Here is a 24,397-nt window from a genome sequence, read left to right on the forward strand (position 1 = left end):
TTTGTTCTAACAGACACTATAAAATATGTTTTACTACAAAAGATACAAGTGGAAAATTACAAATAGAAATGAGGAAGAAGGAGATCAATAGGGTATAAAAGATAACGTTCCTTTATTTTTAACTGCTTTGTGAAAAATTGAAAAAAAAGATGGTTCTTGATCTTGCACAAATATAGCAAAAAAGAAGTACGTAGTCAATAACTTATAAATGATGAGATCACCTAGAATTCATATATCTTAACTATATGAAGCTTCATATTGATCCTTCAATAGATCAATCCTCGAATTTTAATTTCAGATACATTCTCACAATAGGCATTTGTAAGGAACATGGGACAGAAATTGTTATCGATAGCCTGGACCATAACAGATTCAATGAACTATATAACCTTTTCTTATCTAGCTTCTAATAGTGATGAACTTATTTCATTTCTTGAAGATGATCCGTCGTTTCCAGGTGAAGAATTTGCTTCAAAGGGTTTCTTGTGAAATAAGAAACCAAGTTCTTTAGGCAAAGGCAATTCATTATCACTTCCCAACATTAGAACCACGGATGCCGTGCTCGGTCTCTCCTCAGGATACAGTTGTATACAGAAAAGGCTAATGTGCATGCATCGTAACAACTTGGATAGATCTCCGGTCTCTACTAAGAATCCATCAGCAAGATCCAAAAGCTTGCCCTTTTTCCATAACCTCCATGCCTGAGAGCAAATTCAAACCATTTAACATTTGTAGTTTAAGTGGCAACATATTTATAATAGTATTTGTAGATGTTTACATGTTCAATAAGGTTTCCGCTTTGATTTGAATGATAAAATCCCCTATTCTTTCTTCCACTTATAATCTCCAACAATAATATCCCAAAGCTAAAAACATCAGACTTTGCAGAAAACAGCCCATCGATAGCATATTCTGGTGCCATATAACCACTGCAAAACATTGCCAGACAAAAAAATGAAGTTTTTTACGGGGACTTATGGATCAAATAGTATGGCGATGGCTTAATAGTACACTTACTAAGTTCCGACTACTCTATTGGTATTGGCTTCTATTTGATCTCCTCCAAAAGTTCTTGCCATGCCAAAATCCGAAATTTTTGGGTTCATCTCACTATCAAGTAGAACATTACTAGCTTTAAGATCTCTATGGATAATCCTCAACCTTGAGTCTTGATGAAGGTAGAGTAGTCCCCTAGCAACCCCGCAGATAATCCGGAAACGCTTAGACCAAGTTAAAACTGTGCATCTCGTTTCATCTAGAAAGTAGGCATTCATATTAGTCCTGCAACTCATTTGATCATTGAAAAAGCAAAAGTGATAACATTGAGAGGTTTCGAATGATTTTCATACCAAAAATGAATTTGTCAAGGCTTCCATTAGGCATGTATTCGTAAACCAGCATTCTCTCATCTCCATGAATGCAACAACCAAGAAGCCTTACAAGATTCCGATGCTGAAGTTTGGCGATCAACTTTACTTCGTTCTTAAACTCGTTGGGTCCTTGTCCGGAACTCTTTGAAAGTCTCTTCACTGCAATGTCCTGTCCATTTGCTAGTGTCCCCTGGAATATTTTACAACACTGTTATGAGCTTCCGATACAATAAATACTTAAAAGATCACTATGCTAAACTACAGCAAGTTTTACCTTATAAACAGGACCAAAACCTCCTTGACCTAGCTTGTTCATAAATGAAAAAGAATCAGTAGCTTGAGCTATCGTACCAAACTCGAATACTGCAACATCCATATCTTCATTCTCGTCTTCATCCTCTCCATCATATAGATTATTGTCTTCCACTTCATCTGTAAACAGTATAAAACATTGACTAGAATTCTTTTCTATATTGATTGATCCCAAGCACTTGGTTTATACACTATCGGGCTCTGTGTTTCTTTAAGTCATATAAAAAGTTCAAAACCACCTAATTGTGAATTGGCTTTTGAAGGTTACAAATTTTAAGAAATTTAAGTAAAAAGGGAAAAAAAAATCCACAATACTGTTCAGTTTCTTTAAAAAAATGTAAGGCAGAGATTAGGATTTTCTATCATGAACAACTTTTAATTATTCGATTTTCTTAAAGTATTAATGTCTGGCATGTTCTATAACATGAGTATTGAACAGGATATGATCCTCTAACTATCCTTCAAATACATTAAACAAAAATTTTAAAAATCAATATACTCTGTGTTAGGCGCATACATACTTGTATCCAATTGAGACTCAAGTTCGAGTGCAAAATGATTGTGGTATTTGTAGCAAAAAATAAAACGAGCATAATTAGTTTTACCTTTTAACTTTCTCCTGCTTCTGCGTAAGTGATAAACGAGTAAAAGAAACCCCAAAAGCACCACAATTACTATCGCGAGTATGATGGCAAGCTTCACCTTAGCCATTTTCTTTCTTTCTGCCATTATCAATATGATGAAGAAGCACAAATATTAATTACTATTTATAAGACAAAAACACCAAAAAACATTATCACAAGATGTAAAAACAACATGTAGTTTTATAAAGCAGTACCTGCTTCTGAAGCAGACACTCTGATGTAAAGATCCTGACCATCTGATTGATATTTGATATCAAGTAAATCATCGAACCACATGACGCATCCACTACCTCCTTTTGTAACAAATAAATTAGTGAAGGCCATGCAAGAACAGTTCCTCAAGCACTTAGCCCTACATTCCTTGAGATTTATAGTTTTATTAACCCAAGAATTTGCGGAGTCCGGGGTTTTCATCCTCCCAATTCTGATAAACCCATCTCCACTCTGGCAGTTCAATGGCTTACTGTGTATGCACCCGTCTGACCAATCCGATGAGTTCCATCTCTCGAACCATTTCGGCCTGAACCCTGTCAAACATTGACAAGCCGGGAGCTCATCAGCACAGTTCCCATTTGGACCACAAAGTCCATATTTGTCACAGTTTCCATCTGGCTGGACTGCAAATAACTTCCATGTTTGAGTTTCTGGGCTCCATATATACCTTTGTCTTTGACTTTGGGTTTGGTTCAAAACTAACCTATACATCACTGATTTGTCTTTGAGGGAAAAAACATAGTAAACCTCACTTTCGTTCCAGATAAAATCATAATCAAAGATGGGATTCGACCTGTAGTTTGGTGCCTCGCTAAATCCGTTGCCATTCCATAACCCACTGCGAAAATACTTTTCTAAGCCCTTCCTTAGCACCAGCTCTGGATTTCCTTTGAGTTCTATACCATATGTAAGATCACTTGGAGATGGATCATCCCAGTTCTTCCAGGCTGTTAGTCTTCGATGGAAACCAGTTCTTAAATCAATACCAATTTTCATCTCTGGTAACATTGTATCTGATGGGTAATCAAAACTTTGCCATATGTAGTTCTCTGGATTACTATCCTTTCCATCTTTGACAACGAGATTACCAGAATCCAGGAGCTGCAATATTGGATTCTGAACTCTTGCTGTCGAATTAGTCGACCATACAACTGTTGTGTTCTGAACTTGAATCAGGATTTTGCCACTACTTTCTATCTTCAACATGCCAGTGGAATTGTTTATTGGATTTCTCCTGTTTGCAACCCAAACAACAGTTTGCATGGGGATATTTTTGTACCAGATTCCCAGGTAGCGGTTCTCAGAACTGCCAGGAGTGAAGAAACCCAATTCAAACCTTCCATTTCTGGAGACTAAGGTCATGCCATCAGCGAGTAACTCTGATGGAGAAAGGGTGTCGATTGCAGTTGAAACTTTTGAGAAGATGATAAGGAAACAACAAGCACTGTAAAAATGGAAATTCATTTCCATGGATGTCTAGCCTGATAGCACATTGCTTGCAAAATTTAAGTATTGGTTCAATTTGATTGAACATTCTAAACACATGAATTGACTATTTAATGCAAGTATTGAAGAAATGACCTCAGGCATAGGGTATCCAATGATCAGTAGTAATTAAAACTTTGGAAGTCTTCTCCAATACAGACCAGTAGCAGTGGAAAAATGTTTAGATTTTTTTGATGAATTTTATATATATAATATTATTAAATATTATTATGTTTCTATTTTCATCATCCAATTACAAAAAATTTTGATTTCATCACTAATTAATTGTTTTCGATATTTTGTTAAATGACTAACAAGGAAAAATGACGTGGCCTTTTTCAATTGAGATAATGACGTGGGCTATTTTGTGGAATTTGATTATGTTCACCTAAAGACACGTTGTCAACCGCGTGTCCAACATTTTATTATGACTAACGCAAATCGTAGGTTTTGACGCCTCTCGATTGATGAAGCCTGCGCTATTTTTCGTGACTGGCCGACAGAAAAGTAAATTTGGCGTATTTTCCTTGGTGGTGAAGCGAGCATGACTTTCTTATCTAGTGATCATGCTGCATGGTTTCAGCTAAAGTTGTGCATGTTGGAGCGTAGGAAGCTAGGAATTTGGAAATGGGCTTACTTGTTTTCATTTGTTTGCTAGCGTATTTGGAACTGGCGGAATGAGTACTGTTTTTCTAGTAAGCTATCGAGTCTTGAAAATAAGCTTGTTGGTCTTTATGGGAGCTACATGACCGGGATCTTGTTGCTGCCGATTGTAGGCCTAAATATGGTCCGAGAGTTAGAGTGCTGCTTGGCTAGGAGGTGCCGAATACTCCGTTTGTGAAGCTGAACGTTAATGGTAGATGTTGAAGGTCAGATGCAGTTGCAGGAGTTGGTGGAGTTTGTTGGCGATTTGGAAGAGTAGAGGAAGAAAACAGAGAACACAGAACAATGAAGCAAAATGTAAGAAATATTTTTACTTGCTCTCAAATGTGCAGCAAGGGAGCTTATGGCTTTTAGCTCATTTTGCTCAATTTTTCAATCAGAAAAATAATACATTTATAACCAAATACATCACCAAATACTATCTACTTCCACTAATCATACATTAAAACAAGTAAAACTTAGCTTGCTCACAAGCTGGTTATGTCAATAGCACCTAAAAACATCAAAATAATACCAACTTAGTTCATTTTCAACTAACTTAACAAAGTAACTAAACAACAACCTTGCTGTTATAGCAAACATACGTGTTGTAGCATGTTTACAAGCTACATGCACTTCAACTAAAAATATCACAGCAGCATGGTTGGCCAATTTGTTGGTTTAGCAAAGAACTAATTGAAGCATAAAACAATTATGAATGAAAGGGGTGTTTTAATTCATCATAAGTCATGTGATTGGTACGACCACTATCAACTAACCAACTGTCACATAGAGTGATTGATGAGAAGCAAGAGAAGACAAACAAATGGTCCTCTTCTTCTTTAACTGCAGCATGTGCTCCACCTTGCTGCTGATTTCCCGGTTTCTTGTAGAACCTCTCAATGTGCCCCATCATGTTACACCTTCTGCATTTCACATCTAGCCTTCCCCAACACCTGAAATGGGGATGATTCTGTTTTCTATAATACTTATATGAAGATTACTTATTATAATTTTCAGTACTATTACCTTTTGCAACAGTTTTTGAACCACTATTGCAATCATTTTCTTCTTATTCCACTTTTGTTCCTCTTCCTTTTCGCCCTGCTGCATCTTAGCATTCAATGCTCCTTCTATACTTCTTTCTATGCTTCCTTCGTGCCTTATTAGCCTCATTTCCTCTTGTTCTTGTAAAGCATTGATCAAATCCACTATTCTCAACTGAGTCAAGTCTTTCGTGTTCTCAAAATAGGCAATAGTTGCTTCATATTTCTAAGGCACAGAGACAAGTATTTTCTGCACTAGTCTAGAATCAGAAAGATCAGTCTCAAGAACTCTTACCTTGTTGGTAATATCTATTAGCTTGTCTGAGTATTCTTTGATTGACTCAGACTCCTTCATTTGTAGCCTCTCGAATTCTCTGATCAAGTTCAAAACCTTCATGCCTCATCTCCTTGATACTCAGCCTTTGAGGTAGTCTCATATCTCCTTCGCTGATCCAAAAGCCATAATGCTATTGAATATGGCTGGTGAAACCGAAGCATAAAGACAAGACTTTGCCTTAGTCTTCCTAGTGGTTCTCTCCTTGTGCATTTGATCTGATTCATAGTTGGATTGTTGAGAAGTGGAGTCACCTCATAGCCTTTGTAACAACCTAATTTTCAGTGGTGTTGGAAACAGTGATTCGAGATCACTAAATCCGACGAGTGAGTTTAAAGAATTTAATAAATTAACATTTTATGAGTCAAGTATGGCATTAGAAGTATTTTTGGAATTAGTGAATTTTGTGATTTAAAAGAATTTATAAGATAAACTGGGTCGAAAATGGGGTATCAAGACCTCGTTTCATAAACCGAGCTGTAAATATTTTTATAGAGTGTTAGTGAATTAGTATTAAACTTTTGTTAGAAAATTTTAAAGTTTTGATAGTTAATTAATTAAAAAGGACTAAAGTGAAAAAGGTGCAAAACTTGTTAATTAAAAGAAAAAATGATTAAATGGCATAGGAAATAATTAAAGGAGGACCAAATAGGTAATTAGACAAATGGGAAATGGCTGGACGACATGTGAGAAAAAGAAATGGACAAAATTGATGTGAACTAAGGGCAAAATGTTAATTTGGTTAGAATTCAAAAATAGAACTAATGACCAAATTGAAAATCTAGACATTTCTTCATGTTTATTCAGCCAAAAACAGCCATTAAAGAGTCTCTCTAAGATGGTTTTTCATATTTTTTCTACAAGTAAGTTCAATTCTTGGTTATTTCTTGCAATTTTTCTGATTTTGAGACTTTTAAAACTAGGTCCAACTATTGAATTCATTAGTTTTTTATTCCATGAGTGATTTTGAAAGTTACCATGAGTAAGTACTGGAAGTTTATGATGAATTATGATGGATTTGAAGCTTTAATTTCATTATATGATGATTTTATGAAGTGATTTCAATAGAAATTGATTTTTAGGACCTAATTGAGAAAAAATTAAGATTTAGGATTTTGTGTTAAAATTTTGAATATCAAAGGTTGTGTAGTAGTTTATAATGATGGAATAAAGTGTTGATTGAGAAAAATTAGTTCAATTGATGGGCAAATTAAGCAGGGACTAAATTGTAAAAATTGTAAAATTTAGGGTAAATATGTAATTCTAAAAATTGAAGGGTATAAATTGTGAAGTGAAATGAGACTGAAATATGTGTGCTAATGAATGAATACTTTTATAATATAGATCAAGAAATCAAAGATAAACGAGGAAAAGAAAAAGTAGCATAATAGTCCATGAATTTCTACAATTTTTGCAAATTAGCTTGTCGAAACCATTTTTTTTCGTTTTTTTTTCGATTTAAAAATGATGGATCGACTTTTTGGAAAGCGAAAATGGAGTCGCCACCAATCTTTTCTTGTTTAGGTGTGATCGAATCACCTAGAAATTTGGGTTGTTTTAATAAAACATTTTAGTTTACTAAAACAATGATTTTGGTCTACGAAAATATGAGAAAATAGGCTCGAGAGTCGATTACGTATGAGAAAAGATTAGCACCCTCATTATGCCCAAAATTGGTACCAAATCGATTAAATACTGTTCTTTTGTCTAAAATTAAAAATGTTTTTGAAATGTGGTTCTTGTTAATAACATTTGAATAACCCGAGTCCTTTGCCAAAAATCTTCTTGTCTCGACGTTCGAAAATTTATAATTCGAAAATAACAAAAGGATGCCCAACTATTTGGTCCAACGAAAAATCGATACCCAGCTCAGTAGGGCACGATTCCTCGAATTTCCAAATATTGACCATTGCCTCACCTTGGAAGATATGAGTGAAATTCCGAAGAGACATTTGATTATTTTGAACAAACGGGAGATTGCAACCCAACACGATAGGGCACTATTCCCCGAATTGCCAAACATCGAACATTTCTTTCATTTTAAAGAGTTTTTAGAAAACGTGAGTGAAATTCCAAAGGGATCTTCGATTGTTTTGAACAAATGAAAAAGTGCAACCCAGCACGATAGGACACAACATTTCAAATCCTCGATACAAGATCATTTTATAATTTCCAAAACTCATGCTTTTGAAATTTCAAAAGGATATTTAGTTATTTAGGTTAAACAAGAAAAATTGAAACCTAGTAAGTTAGGGTACTATTTTCTTGAATTTCCTAAATTCGAAATATTGCCTTATTTTTAATTTGAAAAAAACATGGACGAAATCTCGAGAGAATACTTATTTGGTCAAATAAAAAATCGAAACCCAACACGTTAGGGCACAATTTCTCGAATTACCAAACACGAAATATTACCTCACTTTGAAATTTTATTTTTTTTATTTTTTTAAAAGGGAGTGATTATGGAAACAAACTTGCAATGTATTTATTCAATTCATTTGAAGCAAAGAAAATGAAATGAATAATTTCAGGCAAATAGGTTGATTTCAAGCAAATAGGTTGGCAATCTCAATCATAATATAATGCATGGGGATGCAAAACAAAGTAACAAATATGGAAAACATATATCAATAATATATTATACAATTTTTTGAAAAGTACAAACACGAAAATTGAAACATGCCCAATGATAATAATCTTACCACATACACTATTTAACGTTTCTAACTAATGGTTAAATAAAAATCTAATTTAAGAAAAATATTTTAAAAGGTAATAAAAATGTTAAAACAAATAAACTTGGAATGAACAATTTAAAAGTAGCTAAATTATATATATATATATATATATATATATATATATATATATATATAAACAGATAATACATGCAAAAAATTTACAATAGATCGTAAAATAAATAAAAATAAAAATAAAAAATACATAAAGTATATAAAGTTTAACATATAAATGAGCTTCAAAATAAGTATTATAAGAGGAAATTTAAAGTCGGTGTTATGCAAAATAATTTAAAACCAAGATTCAAAAATGTATATATGTATATAATATATATTATGTGCATAGCAATCGTAATGTGTACCTATATAAAATTTTAAAACGAATAATGTACATATTAACAAGTTGTAACATAGATGAATTATATAAATGCAACCATGTAAGAATATACAAAAGAATATAAGAATGACATACTATATAATATAAATCAATAATTATACAAAATAATTTGAAACAAGATTTACTTACCAACAATTAACAAGATACATAAAGCATAAAACTTAATATAAACATTGTATATAAAAAATAGTAATATAGGCAAGTGTTTGAAATAAACAAAGTATAATTTAAAATTAGGGAATAAATGGTATACATAAATAGATTTAAAGGAAAAATATAAATATGTTTGCAAGGAAATTCAAATAAGTAATTCAATTAAATTATGTATATATATATATATATATATATAAAATAAAGAAAATAAAATAAAATAACAAAAATGAAAAATGAACAAAGGGAATACAAGAAATTAAAATCAACCTTTTTTTGCTTTGGATTTTTTATCTCTATGTGAAAATACAATGTTTTTTTTTATCCCTCCTTCCCTTTACATTTGGTTTTATGATGGCTTTTATAGCCTTGTTACAACATTTTTTTATTATTTACTATCTTTTCTTTTTACAAGTGGTAGACAAAAGAGGACTAGGGCGGCGCTTAGGGCGGCACACAGGGTGAAGAGGTTAGGTTTTTTTCTTTTTCTTCATTTTTTTATTTTTTTATTTTTTATTTTGGGTTGTATTTGGGCTTGGGGTATTTTGGGTTTTAATTGAGTTTTGGTATTTGGGCTGTGATTTTATTGGGCCCCGGGCAAAATTTGGGTCTTACATAACCAGGTAAGTTCATATGGTTAAATTTTATAATTGATTGTTAAAATTAGAAATTATATAATGTATTATTTTATATTTTTGTTATGAAATTATGATTATTGTGATAAAACAAAATTCGAAGCTAAAGTTCAAATTCAGGGAAATGCAAGATAGTACATTTATTTAATGACCAGTGACGAATTGATGGATAAGACCATAGTTAAATCATGGCAGTTACATATGTGTGCAAGTGTAAGACCATAGCTAAGCTATGGCAATGTGATAAAGTGTGTGATCATAGCAAGGCCATGGTAAAATATGTGCAAGTGCAAGACCATAGTTAAGTTATGGCAATGTGATAAAGTATGTGATCATGGCAAAACCATGATAAAAGTGTGTGCAAAACCAAATTGGAATATGGCATCAAGCTAATGACGTACTCAATTCAGTAAGACGTTCCCTAATTTGACAGGTAATGGTAAGTGTTTCTTGAATTTAACTGTTGGGATTTAGTTAGTTATTAATATTGAGCTCAATCAAGTGAATTCCTCATTTGAAATTGTGAATGGTAGGAAGTGGTAGTGAATTGCGTATTTTATCATTTATAATATTATGTTCAATAAGGTTTTATTTAAAACCTATGAACTTACTAAGCTTTCATAAGCTTACTTTTGTGTATTAAATGTTCTTTGTAGATTAACAAGAGTTCGGAGGATCGGATCATCACAATGGGTCACACTATCCAGATTTCACCGATAAATTTTGTATTATAACTTAAGCTTTATATGGCATGTATAGGATGGATTGGAAAGAAAGTAAACTTGAAACATGGTTATGAATGACTTTTATATATATGTTAGTTTATGTGTTTGTATTTATTAGTAAATAAAGGTGGTTAATTAATGAAATAACATAGTAAGTTTACATAAATAAGTAGTGTAATTATAAATTTGGCTTACCATATGAGTTATTGATTTGAATTGGTTGTTGAATTGGAGTATATTGGTGTATGAAAGTATTGTATACAGGTTAAATATGTAAAGGGTGAGAAAAGTAGCCTTAAAATGGCTTATTTTCGTCCACATGGGTAGATACATAGGCGTATGTATTGATCGTGTCTGAGACATGGCCTGGCATATAGGCATGTGTTTTGGACGTGTGTCCTCTGCACCTTAAAAATGAGAAATAGAATGTTCAAAATTGAGTACACGAGTGTGTGTCTTAGCCGTGTGGGTGATACGGCCTTGGATACGGGTGTATGACTTGGCTGTGTGACCTAAATTTCTTCATGTCTTACAAGTTAGAGAGTTATACGGGTTAGTGACACGAGCGTGTGAAGCCACATGACCTGAACACACGGGCGTACCCCTAGATCACACGGGCGTGTAGGCATTGTATATAAGGAAAATTTTGTAAATTTGCGAAAAAATTTTAGGGTTTCTGATTTAGTCCCTAATTATTTCTACTGTTCATATTGGGCCTCGAGGGTCCATTAAAGGGACTATATAATTATTTTTGAATGTGAACAGTATTTTTGGTTTGATTTATCTGTAAACCCCGGTAATACTCCATAACCCTGTTCTAGCAACGGATACAGGATAGGGGTGTTATATTTACTGGTATTAGAAAGTGTCTAAAAATACATGCCATATAAATCTCTGATAGTGTGATGTGTATGATCCGATTTAATCTTTGTTATTTTTTTAGATTATAAAGATGTCAGATAGACCTAAACTTGCTGAACAGGAAGAATTTAATAGTAGAGCACAGACTTCTGAACAAGGGACAAGCAGTAATGTTCCAATTTGTCTAATGCGAGAACAAGAACTTAAAGATATGATTTATGGAGTTATGAATCAATGGTATAATGAGATGATACAAGGAAGATGTCAGGCTCAACAACCTCCCCCTCCCCTTACTGTACCACCAGTTACACCTCCGGTTGCTCTTCCACCTCCTCCGATAGATAAATTTAGCAAGCGTACACCAATATAAAAACTCAGAAAGTATGGGGCTGAAGAATTTCGAGGAAGATCAGATGATGATCATGTTAAAGCTGAATAATGGTTACAGAACTTAGTTAGAGTTTTTAAACAGATGACTTGTTCTCTGAATGATTATTTGAGATGTGCAGTTTTTTTGTTAAAAGAGGAAGCGTATAATTGGTGGGAAACTATAGAAGCTATGGTACCAGAAGAAAAAATTTCTTGGGAATTTTTCCAGAATGAGTTTAAAAAGAAGGATGTTGGTAAGAAATATCTGGATAAGAAGAAGAGGGAATTTCTCGATTTATGACAGGAAAATCGATCTGTAGTTGAATATGAGAGAGATTTTGTATACCTCAGTAAGTATGCTCGAGATATTGTACCATCTGAGGAGGAAATGTGTATTCGATTTGAGGAAGGATTAAACGATGAGACTAAAATGATGAGATACGAGAATTTGTTGCTCTGTCAGATTGATCTCAGAAAATGAAAGAAGTGTATAATAGAAAGATGCAACGGAATAGAAGAGGTAAAGAATTCCAAGTCATTTCAGCATTTTCGGCTAAAAATTTCAGAGAAGATTCTAGTCGAACTACTACAATACCGGAATGATCGAGTAAAAGCAAGACAACTCATTGAGATATGGGAGTAACCATTAAACCTGCAGCTAGTGTTAGCAGTGTGCAAAATGTTCCCAAACCTAAATGCAGATATTGTGGTAGGTCTCACCCTAGTGAATGTTGGGGCAGAATAGGAGCTTGTTATACTTGTGGTAATACTGATCACTTCATTCGAGAATGTCCTCAATTGCTTAAAGATGAGGAAAAATAGAAAGAAAAGCAATTAGTCACTTTTTAGAAAGGTAAACGCTCGGGTCAAAGTAGTCCCATGGGAACTGCTCGTTCAGGAATAAGATATTGCCATCTGAGCAAAAGAGGAAGTTTCTGCTTCAGATGTGATAGCTGGTATTTTATTTTTTTTAATGATTCTGTGTATGCTTTAATTGACCCTGGGTCTACACATTCATCTATTTGCACTGCATTAGTGTTAGAAAAGAAATTGATCGTTAAATCCACTAATTGTGATGTGCAAGTCACTAACCCATTAGGACAAAGAGTGTTAGTTAATTTAATATGTTGAAACTGTCCACTAAAAACACAAGGCTGTGAATTCTCTGCTGATTTGATGTTGTTACCTTTTCAAGAATTTGATATTATTCTTGGAATGGATTGGTTGATCAAACATGATGCTATAGTAAATGTAGAGAAAAGCGAATAGATTTAAAATGTCAGACAGGGGAAGTAATTTCAACAAAGTTTGGAAATACAAAAGGTGTTGATAAGGTAATTTCAGCCTTTTCTGCTCAGAAGTTGATACGGAAAGGTAATGAAGTGTTTCTAGCTTATATTCTTGACACCCAAGGTTCTGATCGAAGATGGAGCAATTACCAATGAGTTTGTTGATGTGTTTTCTGAAGAATTACCGGGTTTACCCCCAGACCATGAAGTTGAATTTGTGATTGATGTGATTCCGAGAACCGCTCCGATATCAATAACACCGTACAAAATGGCATCAGCTGAGTTAAAAGAGTTGAGGGTTTATCAGACCGAGTACATTACCTTGGGGAGCACCTGTGTAACACTCTCTAACCCCGTCCCATTGCCGGAGTAGGACTACGGAGTATTACCGGTCATTACAGTACATTTATACGTAAAACAAGAATATATGTAATACTGTACATCTTAATATACCTTTAATGGGCCCTCGGTATTTAAAAAGTACATTTAAAACAAACCAAGGTTCAATAAGAAGTTTAGAAAATTTTTCGTGAAATTTTAAAGTTTCTCCTTATGAACAGTACCACACTCCCGTGTGGCTTATGTGACATGCCCGTGTCCTCAACCCGTGGAGCTATCTGACTTTTGCCTATAAACAAATTAATTTCATACGGCCAAGACACACGCCCGTGTGCTCATTCTGTGTGGCAATCTGTTTGTAGCATTTTAGGTGCAGGGGACACACGGCCTAACAACATGCCCGTGTGCTAGCCGTGTGTCTCACACGGTCTGATCACACGCGCGTGTGCCAGGCCATGTGGACTCAAAATGAACCTTTAATCGTAAACTTTCCAACCTTGTAAAACTCAAACTTTAAGCTAGCAATTTTCTTAACTTTCAACAATAAATCATTCAACCAATGTACCCTCATTGGTACCACAATTTATGTCAAATATACTAGATTATCACAACAATCAAACATACTTAGATTTAACTTAAAATAAACATATTTCATATCATAGTCCAACATTTTTTTTAATACCATTTACTATCATGTATAAAACAACAACTTAATAGCCTAGGTACATGCTATTTTATCAAAAAGAAAGGTACTTCACCGCTTTGAGTCCGAGATTGGTTTGGATGCTGAGTCCTTAGCTCTTAATAGCTAATCCTACGCATGAAAATCAAACTGTACGCTGAGTATACACTTAGTGGTATTTCTATAAGGTAGCACATAAAGCATTAATAAATCATTCATACATTTAAATCCTAAGTCTTTACTTTAATAATCTTAACGGTTCATTTACTCACTTTCATCTCTTAGCCCTTAAATGTAGTTAAACAATTCTTTACACATTTCATACCATTCTATACCTTTCAACAATCATACATTAGTATGACATTTATATGTACTAACAATCAACATTCAGTCGTAATCATATAATCAATAGCAGTCAGTCTTCAATACTTTCATTTACCACTATTAACATAACTCGAACCTGAATGGATACACAGATCCAACCCACACACCAGGATATCATACAGTGTTTCATCGGCCGAAGTCGGAATACATCATAAGGGTAACAGTAACAGTAGTAGTCAGGTACGGAGTACCTCTTCGGAACGAATCCGGAACAGTAACAGTAGTCGGCACTTATAGTGTCTCATCGACACATAGTCAGAATATCTCTGTACACTTCCAATCCTATGGCATGCCAACTATATCTAACTAGCCCGACACTATTAATAGGAATTCAAATCATTTCATTTTAATACAGAAACAGTAACAATTCCCATCACATCATTCATCATACATACTAACTAATTAAAAATAGCAATTACATTTATTAAATTATTAAGCATAGTTTATAGAAATACAAACCGTAATTATCGAGTTTACTCGATATCCTCGTTCACTTTCTCCTTTCCCTTTTTCGATGATGTTTCCAGCGCTACGTTAGCTACATAAAAGTTAACATTTAAAATTATCAATGTATGTTATTTAATAACACATTTTTTTATTTTCCATATAACTTTCACATAAATTCCATTTTAGTCCTATCACCATAACTATTCTTTCTCTACAAATAAATCTTATATTTTCATTTAATACTTACTTTAAACAAGTTTCAACTTCTAAATTTCATCTTAAAACATAAATTCTGAAATCCCTTCAATTTAATCCCTACTATGTCAAAATTTATTTCTTCTTTTACAATTCAATCCTTCTCCCACTCCTAACTTGAATTCCTATCAATTAAACCCATAATTCTTCAATTTATACAACTTAATCAACATTTAAAAATTCATTAAATTTTTAATTCTCAACACAATTCATATAGAACTTTGTCTTAGGATTCCAAAAACATTAAAATTACAAGAAAATGGATCAAATTAACTTACCAATCAAGCTTGAAATCTTAAAACCCTAATTTTCCCTTTTCTTTTTCTTTCCCTTTTTCCTTCTTTCTTTCCCTACTATTCGTGCCTTATTTCTTTCTTTTTATGTTTTATTTCTTTTATTTATTTAATATGTTATAATTATATAATATAATATAATTTACTTTATTATTATTTACTTATATTATAATTAAATACATACATATACATACATTTGTACTAATTAAAATAATACACATATATTTATACTTACCACACATTGTCACATAAGGCTTATTTGCTAATTTATTCCATTGACTTTTCTATAGTTTCTAATTAAACTTTCACACTTTATTCAATTTAATCCTTATACATAATTAACCTTAATCAAGCTAAATTTACTTAATTAAAATCTAATTAACCTCTCACTTAACTTCATAAATATTTCTAATAAATATTTACGAATCTAATTTTCAAAATTGAAGACCCAACAACTCACTTTTCCGATGACCTTAAAATTTGGGTCGTTACAACTTGTCTTGTTTGTGAAAAAGAAAGATGGATCTTTAAGATTGTGTATTGACTACCGACAGTTGAACAAGGTCACAATCAAGAACAAATATCTTTTACCTCGCATCGACGACTTGTTCGATCAACTGAAAGGTGCTGCAATATTCTCAAAGATAGATATCAGATCTAGGTACTACCAGCTGAAAGTTAAAGAATGTGATGTGCCGAAGACTACTTTCAGAACTCGGTATGGTCACTATGAATTTATGGTAATGCCTTTCAGATTAACTAATGCTCCTACTACTTTTATGGATTTAATGAGCCGAATCTTTCAACCACATTTGGATGGATTTGTAATGGTGTTTATTGATGATTTATTAATTTATTCCAAGTCAGAATCTGAGCATGCACAGCATTTTGAGAATTGTATTACAGACTTTAAGGGAAAAGCAATTGTATGCGAAGTATAAAAAATATGAATTTTGGCTACATGAGGTCGAATTTCTAGGTCATATTGTGTCAACCGAAGGGATTCGAGTGGATCCGAACAAAGTATCAGCAGTAGTGAATTGGAAAATTCCAAAAAATGTAACAGAGGTGCGATGTTTCTTGGGTTTAGCAGGATATTATCGTCGTTTTGTCAAGAATTTTTCGATGATTGCTTCCCTAATGACTCGATTGCTACAGAAGAATGTTGAGTTTGTGTGGACTGATGAATGTCAATGGAGTTTTCATCAATTGAAGAAAATGTTGATGGAAGCCCCGATTTTGACTCAACCAGAATCGGGTGTACCTTATGTTGTATACAGTGATGCGTCTCTGAATAGATTAGGTTGTGTATTGATGCAAACAGGAAAGGTTGTGGCTTATGCTTCTCGACAGTTAAAACCACATGAAATGAACTATCTTACATATGACCTCAAATTGGCTGTAATTGTGTTTGCTTTGAAAATTTGGATGCATTACTTATACGGTGAAAAGTGTTAGATTTATACAGATCATAAGAGTTTGGAGTATTTGATAACTCAGAAGGAGCTAAATTTGAGACAGCGACGGTGGTTAGAATTGCTAAAAGATTTTGATCTTGTTATTAATTATCACTCGGGTAAGGCTAATGTGGTTGCAGATGCATTGAGTCAAAAATCATCATTGTTTACACTCCAGGCAATGAATGTCCACTTATCTGTTAATGAAGATGGTTTAGTATTAGAAGAATTGAAAGTAAAACTTATGTTTCTTCAACGGATTTGGGAGCTACAAGACGATGATCCAATATTAGTGATGAAGAAAAAGATGGTTTGGGACAAGCTAAGTTCAGAATTTAGTATTGATTATGATGGTATGTTATGTTATCGTAATAGAATTTGTGTTCCAAATAATTCTGATTTGAAGAATGATATTCTTACTAAAGCTCATAATAGTATGTATTCCATTCACTCGGGTAGTATGAAAATGTATTGTGATCTGAAAAGAATGTATTGGTGGCCTGGTATGAAACGGGAAATCTGTGAGTTTGTTGCAAAATGCCTAATTTGTCAGTAGGTTAAAGTAGAGCATCAAGTGCCAATAGGTTTGTTACAACCTATCATGATTCCTGAATGGAAGTGGGAGCATACTATGATGGATTTTGTATCCAAATTGCCTATAGCTTCAAGAAATAAAGATTCGATTTGGGTTATCGTTGATAGATTGACAAAGTCAGCACACTTCATTCCGATTAGAACGAACTTTTCCCTTGAGAAATTAACATAGTTTTATGCGTCTAAGATTGTAAGATTACATGGGGTTCCGACTTCCATTTTTTCTGACCGAGATCCAAGGTTTACTTCAAGATTTTGGAATAAATTACAAGAAGCTTTGGGCACTAAGGTAAACTTCAGCACAACATTTCATCCCCAAACTAATGGGCAATCAGAACGAGTAATTCAGATTCTAGAAGACATGTTGAGGTGTTGTATACTCGAGTTTGGTAACAATTGGGAAATGTATTTACCTTTAACTGAATTTGCTTACAATAATAGCTATCAATCTAGCATAAAAATGGCACCAATTGAGGATCTTTATTGTAGAAAATGCAAAACTCCATTGTATTGGTTTGAATTGAGTGAATCCAAGTTAGTTGGAGTGGATTTGATTCGAAAACTGAAGAAAAATTTTGAATTATCCAGGATAGTTTGAAAGCTGCTACTGACCGCCAGAAATCATATGCAGATTTAAAAAGAAGAGATATTGAATTTACAGTTGGTGATCGAGTGCTTTTAAAGGTTTAACCGTGGAAGAAAGTGTTACGATTTGGCAGAAAAAGAAAATTAAGTCCAAGATTTATTAGACTGTATGAGATCGTCGAAAGAATTGGCCTTGTGGCTTATCGGTTAGCTTTACCTTCGGAACTTGAGAAGATTCATAATGTGTTTCACGTGTCTACGCTGAGACGGTATAGGTCAGATCCTTTACATATGATTTCTCATACTGAAATTAAACTTCAACCGGATATGACTTATTCAGAAGAATCGGTGAAGATTTTAGCTCGTGAAGTTAAAGAATTATGGAATAAACGAGTACCATTAGTTAAAATGTTATGGTATCGTCATGGTTCAGAGGAGGCAACCTGGGAAACAGAGGAATCAATGAGATCACAATATTCGAGTCTATTTTTAGGTAACAAATTTCGAGGACGAAATTTCCTAAAGGGGGAAAAGTTGTAATAGCCTAATTTTCAATGCTGTCGGAAACAGTGATTCGAAATCACTAAATCTGACAAGTGAGTTTAAAGAATTTAATAAATTAACATTTATGAGTCAAGTATGGCATTAGAAGTATTTTCGAAATTAGTGAATTTTGTGATTTAAAAGAATTTATAAGATAAATTAGGTCGAAAATGGGGTATCGAGACCTCAATTTCGTAAATCGAGCCGTAAATATTTATAAAAATATTTACCAAGTGTTAGTGAATTAGTATTAAAGTTTCGTTAGAAAATTTTAACGTTTTGATAATTAATTAATGAAAAAGGACTAAAGTGAAAAAGGTGCAAAACTTGTTAATTAAAAGAAGAAAATGATTAAATGGCATAGGAAATAATTAAAGGAGGACCAAATAGGTAACTAGACACATGGGAAATGGCTAGACAACATGTGAGAAAAAGAAATGGACAAAATTGGTGTGAACTAAGGGCAAAATGGTGATTTGGTTAGAATTCAAAAATAAAACTAATGACCAAATTGAAAATCTAGACATTTCTTCATGTTTCTTAATCCAAAAATAGCCATTAAAGAGTCTCTCTAAGCTGGTTTTTCATATTTTTGCTTCAATTAAGTTCAATTCTTGGTTATTTCTTGCATTTTTTTGTGATTTTAAGACTTTTACAACTAGGTCCAACTATTGAATTCATTAGTTTTTTATTCCATGAGTGATTTTTAAAGTTACCATGAGAGAGTTCTGGAATTTTATGATGAATTATCATGGATTTGAAGCTTTAATTTCATTATATGATGATTTTATTAAGTAATTTCAATAGAAATTGCTTTTTAGGACCTAATTATGAAAAAATTAAGAATTAGGGTTTTGTGCTAAAATTTTGAATACCAAAGGTTGTGTAGTAGTTTAGAAGGATGGAATAAAGTGTTGCTTAAGAAAAATCAGTTCAATTGATGGGAAAATTAACCAGGGACTAAATTGTAAAAATTGTAAAATTTAAGGTAAATGTGTAATTTTGAAAATTGAAGGGTATAAATTGTGAAGTGAAATGAGATTGAAATATGTGTGCTAATTAATGAATAATTTTGTATTATAGATCAAGAAATCGAAGATAAATGAGGAAAAGAAAAAGTAGTAGAATAATCTCTGAATTTCTACAATTTTTGCAAATTAGAGATTAATAATGTATTATTTTATATTTTTTATGAAATTATGATTATTATGATAAAATGAAATTCGAAGCTAAAGTTCAAATTAAGGGAAATATAGGATTGAGTACGTTTATTTAGTGATCAGTGATGAATTGATGGATAAAACCATGGTTAAATCATGGCAGATACATATGTGTGCAAGTGTAAGACCATGGCTAAGCTATGGCAATGTGATAAAGTGTGTGATCATGACAAGGCCATGGTAAAATATGTGTGCAAGTGTAAGACCATAGCTAAGCTATGGCAATGTGATAAAGTGTGTGATCATGACAAGGCCATGGTAAAATATGTGCAAGTACAAGACCATAGTTAAGCTGTGGCAGTGTGATAAAATACGTGGTCATGGCAAAGCCATGATAAAAGTGTATGCAAAACCAAAGTGGAATGTGGCATCAAGCTAATGACGTACTCAATTCTGTAAGACGTTCCCTAATTTGACAGGTAATGGTAAGTGTTTCTTGAATTTAAATGTTGGGATTTAGTTAGTTATTGATATTGAGCTCAATCAAGTGAATTCATCATTTGAAATTGTGAATGGCAGGAAGTGGTAGTGAATTTCGTATTTTATGATTTATAATATTATGTTCGGTAAGGTTTTATTTAAAACCTATGAACTTACTAAGCTTTCATAAGCTTACTTTTGTGTATTAAATGTTCTTTGTAGATTAACAAGAGTTCGGAAGATCAGATCATCACACCGAGTCACACTATCTAGATTTCACCGGTAGATTTTGTATAATAACTTAAGCTTTATGTGGCATGTATGGGATGGATTGGAAAGAAAGTAAACTTGAAACATGGTTATGAATGACTTTTATATATATATATATATATATATATATATATATATATATATATATTTTATGTGTTTGTATTGATTAGTAAATAAAGGTGTTAATGAATGAAATAACATAGTAAGTTTACATAAATAAGTAGTGTAATTATAAATTTGGCTTACCATATGAGTTATTGATTTGAATTGGTTGTTGAATTGGAGTATATTGGTATATAAAAGTATTATATGCAGGTTGAATGTGTAAAGGGTGAGAAAAGTGGCCCTAAAATGACCTATTTTCGTCTACATGGGCGTGTGTCTTGACCGTGTGTGACACACGGCTTGGCATATGGGCATATATTTTGGCCGTGTGTCCCTTGTACTTTAAAAATGAGAAACTAAATGCTCAAAATTGAACATACAGGCAGAGACACGGGCATGTGTCTCAGCTGTGTGGGTGACACGGCCTTGGACACGGGCGTGTGACTTGGCTGTGTGACCTAAATTTCTTCATGTCTTATAAGTCAGAGAGTTATATGGGTTAGTGACACGGGCGTGTGAAGCCACACGGCCTGAACACACTGGCGTGCCCCTAGATCACATGGGTGTGTGGGCACTGTACATAAGGAAAATTTTGTAAATTCGCGAAAAATTCTTAGGGTTTCCAATTTAGTCCTGAATCATTTCTACTGTTCATATTGGGCCTCAAGAGTCCATTAAAGGGACTATATAATTATTGTCGAATGTGAATAGTATTTTTTATTTGATTTATCTGTAAACCCCGGTAATATTCCATAACCCTGTTTCGGCGACGGATACGAGATAGAGGTGTTATAGTCTTCCTCGACAACTTCTCAATAATCACAACCCTTGATTTATGCTTGCATTCTCATAGCCCATGCTTGATTATTCTCTTCATCAAATATAGGTGGGGCTAAGACGGCCAGGTTACTGTATCCTAATTCTATTTTCCTCAAAAACCTCACAAGCGTATCTCTAAAATTTTCTCTCAGAACTCTCACAAAACTTTTCTCACAGGTCCCTCAAGAAAAATAGCTCTCGATACCATTGTTGGTTTAGCAAAGAACTAATTGAAGCATAAAACAATTATGAATGAAATGGGTGATTTAATTCATTAACAATGCAGCCCTTATATACAAGTTTCAAGTAACAACCTCAACAAAATATTCAAATTGCTACTCCTACTAACAAGCTAACAACTCTCACTCCTACTAATAAGCTAACAAATCTCCTTAGAACTTAGTCTTATTTTTAAAAAAATAGTTGTAGCCTTGAGACACTAACACAATTTTCAACAGATATCTTAAGGATGGCACTGGATATTGGCTTGATGGGTTCCAAGTACGGTGTGGGAGTTGTGGCATTGAATTTAAGGAGCTTTAGGGACTATATTATAGCCTATTTTTGGCTAGAGACAAAAGCTATCGAGATGTTATTGTTGAATCAGATTCTCTAACCTCGATTTCAATGGTTAAGCCAAGTGTTGGTATTAAACATCCACTCCATTATTTGGTGTCGATTATTGATGGGTTATTAAAATAGGATTGGAGGTGTATGTTAAATTATGTTCCTCAACAACGTAATTTTGTTGTGGACCATTGGGCCAAGGAAAGTTTTCATATGCAAGAATGGATCCTTCTTTTTGACCTCTCCTCCTAACGCAATTCACTTGCTGAAGGCGGATGTAGAGGGTGTTGCCTTCCCAAGACTCATTCCCTTAGTTTGATCAGGACTTTGGCCCTAGTTCTTAACAAAAAAAAATGTATAGATTTTGTTGGTATAAAAATTTGTTGAGAAGGTTGGAGGTGGTTTACCCAATGGGTCAAGAGCCACAAGTGATTGAATTGAGGAATGAGAGGTTATGGAGAGAGAGAAATACGCTATTGAAAATGCCTTTTACCCCCCCAAAAAAATTTATATTGAATAGTAGTTGGCGTGTAATAAGCTTTTGAAGGTTGAGTGCTTAGTGAGGTTGTGATGCCTCATTTTATTCCTTGAGTACTTTAAGAAGTGAAGTCTTTTTAAATGAAATAAAGTGAATGAGTAGTCTAAGCATGAAGCTTTAGTAGACATTTGAATCGATTCATTTTGGATTAACTCAATTCAAAAACTCAACAGATGTGTTTCATCTCCTGTAATAATATATTCACCTTAGGCTCCTATTGCTGCTAACTCTAATGCAAGGCCACTTTACCTCTGCTATGTAATAGTTGTCTCATGAGTCTGGAGTCAATGCACAAACTCTTCGCTCAGCTCCAATATAAGCACAAGCAATGAATTCCACAAGAAATGTTAATTACCCTTACATAATTATAATAAGCAAAGCAGAGATTTACAAACCTAAGGTCTATCAAGATACAGTTTTAACTACTCACCAAGAACCTGCAGATGTATATGAAGCACTGAGCAACGATCACAGGAGGGAGGTGGTTCATGCAGGGTACTATGCATTAGTCAGCAACAACACTTGGTCTTTGGTGCCTTTGGCCCTTGGAATGAAGACTGATGGTTGTAAATGGCTTTCCAAAGTTAAGTTGTAACGACCCGATAGTCACGGGTATCAGAAAGTGTATTTTCGGGTCTCTGTTTTTGAAAAACGAATTTGTAAATATTTATTAAAAATATTTACAACGATTAATAGTGTATTTAATTAGGTTTTGGTTAGGTGAATTTATTTAAATTAAGGTTAATTAGGTATAAGGATTAAATTGAATAAAGTGTGAAAGCTTAATAATAGAATAGAGCAAAATAAAGAGACTAATTAAGAAAATAAACCATAAAATTTAGAATTGTATGGTAATAGTAAATTACATGTGTAACAATATTATACTTATACTTGTAATAATTATATATACTTACTTATTATTTAAGAAAATATTATTATATTATATTATATTATATTATATTATATTATAATTAAAGTATAAAATAAATAAATAAGTAATTAAACTAAATTATGACAAATGTATGGTAATAGTGAAATACATATGTAAAAATAATAATCATATGTATATAATAATAATACATGTATTTCTTATTGTATAAGTAAAATATATATTATATTATAATAATAACTAAATAATAAAAACAAAACAAAAGAATGAAAGAAAGAAACAGAATTGAAACGAAACAGGGGAGAAGAAAAGGGAAAGAAAAAGAAAAAAGGAAATTACGGTTTTTAAGGTTTCAAGCTTAAGTGATAAGTCAATTTAGCTTATTTTTTTTGTAATTTTGATGTTTTTAGAATCTTAGAACAAAATACTACTTAATTTATGTTAAAATTTTAAAAGTTAGTGGATTTTTAGGTATAGTTCATGTTGAATTAATTGAAGAATTCGACGTTAAATTGATAGAATTTCAAGTTAGAATTGAGAAAAGAATTGAATTGTAAAATAAATCATAAGTTTTAAGTAGTAGGGACTAAACTGAAAAAAATTCAAAATTAGGGATTTATGGTGAAAATTACAAAGTTAAATTTAGTTTTAAGTGGTAGTTGAATAAAAATAAAGAATAAAATTGTAGGGAAAACATGGTTAGATTTAATTTAAGGACAAAATTGAAATTTAGACAAAATTTGTGTATAAATTGAAATATTTAATGTTAAATTTTGTTGTATTGATGATTTTAAAATTGTTTTAAAATTCGTAGTTAACGTTGAGCCAGAGACCTCGGCTAAGAAAGGAAAAGACAAAGTCAACGAGGATTAACGGTTTGTATTTCTGTAATTCGAATTTAGAAATTTTTATTTGTTGTATTTTAAATTAATGTGTATGGTAAGTAATTAAGGTGAGTGTTGTTTATTATTATCTTGATATTGAATTGAGATTATATGAATT

General features: G+C 32.9%; 1 protein-coding gene across 1 annotated transcript; it reads right to left on the minus strand.

Annotated features, from left to right (window-relative positions):
• LOC108481886 (G-type lectin S-receptor-like serine/threonine-protein kinase At4g27290) lies at positions 1-3,982 on the minus strand. Its single transcript, XM_017784954.2, has 7 exons — positions 2,521-3,982; positions 2,288-2,404; positions 1,645-1,802; positions 1,350-1,560; positions 1,018-1,255; positions 779-929; positions 1-701 (listed from the first exon to the last, which is right to left on the minus strand). Exons 1-7 carry the CDS (start codon positions 3,788-3,790, stop codon positions 396-398), a joined length of 2,451 nt encoding a protein of 816 aa, XP_017640443.2. The 5' UTR covers positions 3,791-3,982; the 3' UTR covers positions 1-395.
• Between the last annotated feature and the right edge of the window lie 20,415 nt (positions 3,983-24,397).

The sequence above is a fragment of the Gossypium arboreum genome, chromosome 1 (genome assembly GCF_025698485.1).
Source record: "Gossypium arboreum isolate Shixiya-1 chromosome 1, ASM2569848v2, whole genome shotgun sequence".
Taxonomy (NCBI): domain Eukaryota; kingdom Viridiplantae; phylum Streptophyta; class Magnoliopsida; order Malvales; family Malvaceae; genus Gossypium; species Gossypium arboreum.